The following is a 7,660-nucleotide window of genomic DNA, read 5'->3' on the forward strand; positions in this document are numbered from 1 at the left end:
TCATGAATAAAGTACTTTGTTCCACACTCATTCAACAGTTTTTTTGTATATTCTTACAATCGCGATGCATGATTTATGCGAGTAATTTAATTTAAATTAAATGGTAATGTCACGTCTAATCTGCCAGCGAAAATGAGACAAGAAAGAATCAACTCCAAACCTGACCTTGAACCAGGTTTGGATTTTCTTTAGGGGCTCCCATCCCCCCCCCCCCGCTTGTCACAATGGAAGTGACCAAACATCCCAAGGCAAAACTCTCTTGACCCGAGTGTTTCCTGTGGACGTAAATTGCGTTATAATTATTATTGTTACCCTTAGGGTGCACACCACGGCATGGAGAGGGGAGGTCTTTGTTCAGCAATTGACAAAGGAGTGAACTATTACGATTGTTGTTGTTATGATTATTTTTAGTATTTGGTCTTTCCAGTCTTGCCTGTCTGACTGTACATTAATAACACAATATCGACGGTGCACTATAACTCACGTGAATATGATGCAACATTAATGGATCTGTATATATAAATTTGTGTTGGTATTAGAGAGTAACCCCGTTGAAACTTGGTCATTCATCAAAAAGTGGCGCAAAACCTGGACACCCAAACCCGATCAAAAAAAGTCATATTGGCCGATATAAAAATGTGTTTTGTCCCGACGGCTACTCATCGACTCTCATGCCGCTAATCAAATTCATCCGAAAACGAATGCTCGTTGGGGAGCGTTTGTTTCATCCACGCTGCTTGTTACCCGCGCGCGTCAGGAGACCGAGCGAAACTCCTGCGACGTCGACTCCTGCTCCTCCTCCACCACCTCCTCCTCCTCGTGCTGCGCGGACGCCAGCGGCGCGAGGGGCGACGCGCCGCGCGACAAGGACGGCAAGAGGAGGGCGGCGCTGCTGGCGGAGCCGAGCCTCGGCCAGCGCTACGGGCGGCGGCGCGTTGAGGCCGACGCCGCGCGCCTGCAGGCCGAGGCGCTGGAGCTGCAGCGCCGTCGCCAGGACGTCCGCTCGCGCCTCTCCGAGCTGCGGCGCGAGCGCAGGGAGGCGCGCGAGGCGCCGGAGGCGAGGCAGGGCGGTACGTACTCGGGCCCACCCCTCGGGCCCACCCCTAGGGCCCACCCCTAGGGCCCACCAACGCTGCGCATGTGGCCCCCACGCTGCCGCCCTGAATCTCTTCGTGCTGCCCTCGCCGTGTCTCCCGTGCCGCTCCACCGCGACGAGTCGTCTCGGTGATGCGCGCGTTTTCGTGCGGGCGTGCGCTCATAATGGGGGCTGTAGGGCTGGATGCACCAGTGGTGGTGGTGGTGGTTTTATCAATGTTGGGAGTCTCGTCTTATTTTTATGCAATTATATTTTCACTTGTGCTATCGGTGCAAAGTCGTGCTCACAACTTGCATGCCTGGCATCACATCAACCTTTGTCAATGATTGTCGCTGTAAGTTGATGTCACAGAATTATTTAAAAAGCACACTATGGGTGCACCTTTTATATTTCCTGCAAAGAGTGTTCACTTGTTACTTAAACTCAAATCGGTAATTCTCAGCTAAAGCAGGCCAAGTGGAAAACCGAAGTTGATATGTCACTACTCCTTGGTTCTTTCGGTAAAGTCACGTAGAAAGAAAATACATTTAATAATATAATACGACGTTTCGATTGCAACACAAGCAATCGTCATCAGATAGAACTAAATTTGAGAGAGAGACAAAACACAGACATGGAGACACACAGACAGACACACAAGCAGAAAGAGACAAGACAGAGACACACACACAGAGAGACACACAACATAGACACAGAGACCCAATGCCTCTGTGTCCTGGCCTAATTTTCTTTCTACGTGACTTTACCGAAATCAAGTTTGATATGTAACGGTTTTTTGCCGTCATTAATGACCAGGCTGAGAACTGGTCACTGCGTATCACTCACTTTCATTTGTAAACCTGGAATTATCACGGGTGGCTGAAACTCAGATCCATTCCCAGGAATTTAGCGGTGCCGGCTTGGAACCTCAACGCCTGAGCCGCCTAACGACTACAAATGTTGATCATCTGAGATGCGTTTTGGTAAAAGTGGAATACTCGTTGAACGTTAATATTTCCACTCAGAATATGAAACTCATGGAAATGCGCAGCACCAATCAATCATATAGATTGTAGCTGTTGCAAATAAAAAAAAGAACCCTTTCATGAACGACAAACATCTCAAGGCAGAAAGAGACAAAAAATTAACCCTTTAAAACAAAGTTTTTCACTATAAATCCTTTATATGCGTGGCATCGGGGCGGCTAGAGTCCTCTCGTCCTCTGGCTTGAGATGGCTGCCACCTATGGGTCAGATGATTGTCTGCCACCATTAAGCAATTGGTAATTAATTATTTTTTCCCTAAACAGTGTAAAATTTCACGAACATTAATTGTCTCGCACAACGAGTCTGTGTGCAAAATTTCAGCTCGATTGGATCACGGGAAGTGGGTTAAAAAACGACTGAAAGATTTGCACGGTCGTAAGCAAGCAAGCAAGCACGCAAGCAAGCAAGCGAACTTAATATAAAGGATTTAAAAATAGTCAACCGCTAACCATTTGAAACAATGCGCTTTTGTTGTGAAGAGGAAACAAATCTCAATTGATACATTGTCCACACATATGTAATGCCACTGGCATTTAACCGCACGGAGCAATTGGTCACGATTTTGCCCCTTGACCCAACAAAAATTCCAGCTGTGGGAACTATCAATTTCACTGCAAGTGACAAGCGGTGGACACAACTGTAAGCAAATTTCACGATTTATGGCTGAAGCTACAATTCCATGAACCTGCGCAGGCATTTTTTTCCCCTTTCACTTTTTTTTTTATATCCCTTTCCTGCTCGCTTGTGATTTTTATTGACTGTGATGCGTTTGGCTAAAGCGCTGCCAAAATTGGATAAAATGCTGCCACTCTGGGATCTTTTTTTGATGGCAATGTGTCCTGCTTCAGCGGTTCACATCATTTCAGAGCGAGGAATGTTGCCACTGTCACTGACCCCCGCGATAAATTTTACCCCCCGCTCCCCCCAGCTACAGCGCAGTAGGGCCACCGTCTGGTAGAGGGATGGTTCGTTTGCCTTCACAGGTAGCATCGTCGATGCAATGCCCTAAGACGCAGCCAGGGACAGTGTTTCCTAGCAATTGTATCAGAATATTTATATTGGAGGAATCCGATGAGCTATAAAGCTCTGTTTCACAGATGTCCAGTCGTGGCGGGTAAGAATGTTCCAACCACAAACAGTATCAAAACATGACAGTAGTGCAAAGTGCAAGAAAGGTAAACATACAAATAAAACTAGACCATCACCATCCTCCCAGGCAATGCCCACTGAGGTATTAACCCGCTCTCCAGATGTTATGATGACGAAATTATTACCTTTGAGTCTCAGGACTCGTTTTCAAGAGGATCCTGCCAAGTCTTCACAGTAGAGGGCTCTGTGTGATCCCATTTACAGGTAGCTTTTCCGCGTTGGGATGTTTGACCAAGACTTGTGTTGCACCGTGTTTATTATAAGCTGCTTACTGGCGTTTTATATATTAATATATGGAGCGAACAATACTGTACCCAGTTTTTTTAGGCAACTGATACAAACGAGGCGGTAAATATTTGACCAAAAAAAACAATAATCGGATTTTGAGTTAAATGAATACTCCCAAATGTGACAATTCATTGAATCACTCGACGGGCGTATCTACTTGTCTGATTGCCACCATGGTAGTGGATATACCGCCCCCTGCTGACCAAACACGTGAATTGCAACCTTCAAATGGGACGGTCATCATGTTCGTGGTGGTGGTATTGATGATGATAATAAACCAGACAACAATCCATTTGCATAACCTTGTTTAACTGGGATCATACAAAACCTCACCCGGGGGACATGATATAGTCAGCATTAAACCAACTTCGAATATTAAATGCAAGAGGGGGCTGAGCCCCCCTCTCCAAAGCTACATGGCTATAACCAGGAATTAATCTCAGCCGGATGTGTCTCTGGGTCAGCAACCCGGACACTTTTTACGCGCCTGGCACACCACAACCAGTAAACTTGTCACTACGGCTGTGGCTATTAATCATGTGACTATTCCCATCTTATACCTTTTTCACTCCGATATGACTGGAGGTTGCAGGGCTCCCGTTCACCACTGAATCTCGGAACGTGCAAACGGTGCAGCGCGAATTATATATCGAGAGCATAACGCCGTTGTTTTTAAAGACATTGTACTCACCGCAGAGAACTGTAGCGACAGCTGTCGACAAACTGTGCCACACGCCCTCCCGCAGGGCTTTGTCGGACCCTAGGCACTGATAAAGTTTCGAAAACATACATACGTCATCGTGAACGGGATCGGAAGGAAAAAACTGACGACGTACACGTACGTCATCGTGAACGGGAAAGGGTTAGCAGCGACCCGGACGATATCCATCGATATCCCAATCCCTGGACGGAATTGAAACGGCGGCGGGTGTCCGTGTGGCCGCAGACGGGGGCGCCTCGGGGGAGACGGAGGCGGCGGCGCTGCGGCTGCTGGAGGAACGGTGCCGCGCGTGCGAGGGCGAGCGCGTCGACCTGGAGCTGCGTCTCATCGAGGTGATGGAGCGGCTGAAGCACGCGCTCTCTGGGGGACCCTCGCTGGGACTCACCATCTCGCCCCGGCCGGCCGAGCGAGACGCCGTCCCCCAGGTAAAATGGTCGCCGACCGTCCTTCGTTGCCGCTGCGACGGTACCAATCGTTCCTGCAAGGTGTGGCCGTGGCCCGTCACGTGCTCGCTGAGCTGCGTTGGCTTCCGGCTGCCGAACGAATACGCGCTCATTACACGCACCAGTGCTTGCCATAAACGGACCACAATACCTTGCTCATCTCATCTTCTTGGTTCTTTCGGTGAAGTCACTTAGAAAAAAAAAAACAATAAAATTCTCACGACGTTTCGGCCACAACGCAAGCAGCCGTCCTCAGGTGAAGAACAGGTCTGTCGGAAAGACAGCGTCAGAAGCGTCAGACGCTGTCTTTCCGACAGACCTGTTCTTCACCTGAGGGGACGGCTGCTTGCGTTTTGGCCGAAACGTCGTGATAATTATTTTATTATGTTTTATTTTTATTATTTTATTATTTCCCTTCTACGTGACTTTACCGAAAGAACCAAGAAGATGAATCCCTGCAGTCACGAAAGCTTTAAATCGAAACTTGCTCATCTCGTCAAGGAGCATGAACCATCACGCGAACTCCGGTCGTCCTCGCAGCAGCAGCAGCAGCAGCGGCAGCGGCTTTTGGTTGGACGAAGGCGGTCACCGCATCGCGCGTTTTCAGATGCGCTTCTGTGGAATGCCCTTCCGTCCGATATTAGGAAGCCACTGGAGCTATGCACTTTTAAATCTTAATTGAAAACTCATCACAACTCCCTTGTGTTTTTAGTTTGTTGTCCTTCCCCCGCACTTCCGATTCGCACGGTGCGGTGCGTACGGTGTGAAATAAGTTCAGCATACATACATTACCGTAAGGCTGTTCTGTTGGCATCGCCTGGCAGCATTGGTGAAGGATCACGGGTTTGTCCTCGTTTATATGTTGGTCGGTTTAATGCACGACTTGTGATAGGGGTATCCGCAATGCAGTGATGTGTATGGCGTATGGAACGATATTAAATTCATAATAATCGTATCGTCTGTTTCAAAATTTACTTATTTTTTCTTTTTACGTATTTTATGTTGTCGCAAAATGTTTCTGAAACAACAAAGTTAGAAAAAAATAGTTATTGCCCATCCTTAAAGTAAGTACTCGGCAAGACAGTTCATTGGTGGTTTTATGACATCATCAATTTTGTAGTTTGTCTAGTCATCGTCAAGTTACGTTGACCGGCGGTGACGAGACCAACAACTGTCCTGTGCGTGTGTGCGTCTGTTGTGTGCGCGTGTGCGTGTCCTCCGCCAAAGGTTCCCGACGGACGTCGGAGGGACTCGCTCTGCTGCGACACGGCCGACTCGGAGGTGCGACTGCTGCCCGTCAACAGCCAGGCCGCCATGCGGCGCCGTCCTCTCTCCATCTACGCGCTCGCCTGCTCTGGCGCTGTCCTGCAGAAGGCCAAGGTACGGCGCCTTCACGTCAACGGTGCACGGGGTGTGTTGGTGTCTCTGTGAGAGCCTCCTCGGTACGGGGGAGATTCACGCCAATGTCCTACGGCTGTCAAAGCTCTCGGTTCGGTGGAGCCGGTGTCGGTTTCAGAAAGGCTGTTCCCAATGTCCTGAAACATTGGCGTAAATTGAGATTTTTTTTCCCCCAGTTTGGAATGTTTCTGGTGTGGTGCTTGATTCATGATATGGCAAAAGGTGCTTGGCTACCTGAGTGGTGGGCGGAGTTAGGCAGAGTAGGCGGTACCAACGTTAGCAAGAGACTACCTCCTCGCTGTGAGCAGGGCTAGTGATTGAGTGGGTGGGGCTTTAGAAAAGTGGGCGGAGCTGCCAGCGAGCCATGTGTTGGAGTTAAGCAGGGTGGCACAGTCGAAGCAAGAAGAACCTGGGTTCGATTCCCGACTCGGTTGACGTGCTGTGTGGAGTTCGTATGTTGTCCTCCTGTTCTGCATGGGTTCCCCTGTGGGTTCTTATTTTCTTCTGAAGCTGAAAACCCACAGTTTAAACTGGTATTGGCCAAACATCCCAATGCTGAAAAATGATCTGCAAATTCCTCACTTTGGATTAAACACCCAGCAACACCGCTGCCTCCGACAAATACCGGGCAGGACCCTTCTGTAAAAGAGTATTGAGACTCGGTGAGTCTTCCCTCGGTAGTAAGATAACAGTAACCCGTGTGTGTTTCTGTTGTGCACAGGAGTGGGAGACCAAGAAAGGAACGTAGGACGAAGTCTGTGACGATGGTCATGGCCATTGCGGTGCGATTCGCAGTCATAGCGGACTTTGCTGTTTGCAAAATCTTCACACGGTACCCCTGTTTGCGGTAACTCGACAGCTTGCATTCCGAGCCCTTTGGAGAATCGAGGTACGCACGAAACACTTGCTGGGATAGCGTTCTTCAACGGAAGCCAATGCGGAGATTCACATGGTAGGAGAGAGACTGAATCTGTCTTGTGATTTTGAAATTATTTCATTATGAATACCCGCATACATTTACCCACACTTAACTATGCATTGCAGTAATTAAATTTTTTCAACTACTGCCTGTAAGAGACCACTTAATTTTTTTTGTTTCAGTGTATTTAATGTAAAATAGGAGTCAATAGTATTTATGTTATTTCCTTTGAATTAATTTTGCAACTATTAATCACGCCTAGTAACTCCAAATATATCTTCATTCATTCTTTAATTTGCTAATATCGTAAAACATTTAGCTTTTTATATACGGATGTATATACTGCACCCCGATTATATTAAGATGTCTTCGGTTCGTGTGCATACTTGCGAAAGCCATTGACGTCAAGTATGCTTTTTTAATGGCACCAACACTGCAGGTCAAGTGACTTGGTTAATTTTGTGCATTTTAACGGCAGACTCCACAGTATTTGTATATGGACGCGAGTTCTTTTATAAAGTCCGAGTGTGTTTTCTACTGATGTTTGAGTGCTGTCTGTTCTGGCACTAAACGTTCTCTGAATTTTATAAAGAAGAAAAAAAATGAAAATAAAGTTCGTAC

At 47.6% G+C, this 7,660-nt stretch overlaps 1 protein-coding gene across 2 annotated transcripts in view; it reads left to right on the top strand.

Annotated features, from left to right (window-relative positions):
* LOC133345535 (actin filament-associated protein 1-like) overlaps nucleotides 1-7,660 on the top strand; it is a 55,934-nt gene extending 48,274 nt beyond the window's left edge. For both annotated transcript variants that reach the window (XM_061556384.1, XM_061556385.1), the window contains 4 exons: nucleotides 758-1,070; nucleotides 4,505-4,704; nucleotides 5,950-6,102; nucleotides 6,842-7,660. In XM_061556384.1, the coding sequence (XP_061412368.1) occupies nucleotides 758-1,070; nucleotides 4,505-4,704; nucleotides 5,950-6,102; nucleotides 6,842-6,868 (693 nt within the window). In that variant the 3' untranslated portion in view covers nucleotides 6,869-7,660. The remainder of the gene's footprint in view (nucleotides 1-757; nucleotides 1,071-4,504; nucleotides 4,705-5,949; nucleotides 6,103-6,841) is intronic.

Source organism: Lethenteron reissneri, chromosome 22 (assembly GCF_015708825.2).
Source record: "Lethenteron reissneri isolate LAM-NWPU_2019-01 chromosome 22, ASM1570882v1, whole genome shotgun sequence".
Classification (NCBI taxonomy): Eukaryota; Metazoa; Chordata; class Hyperoartia; order Petromyzontiformes; family Petromyzontidae; genus Lethenteron; species Lethenteron reissneri.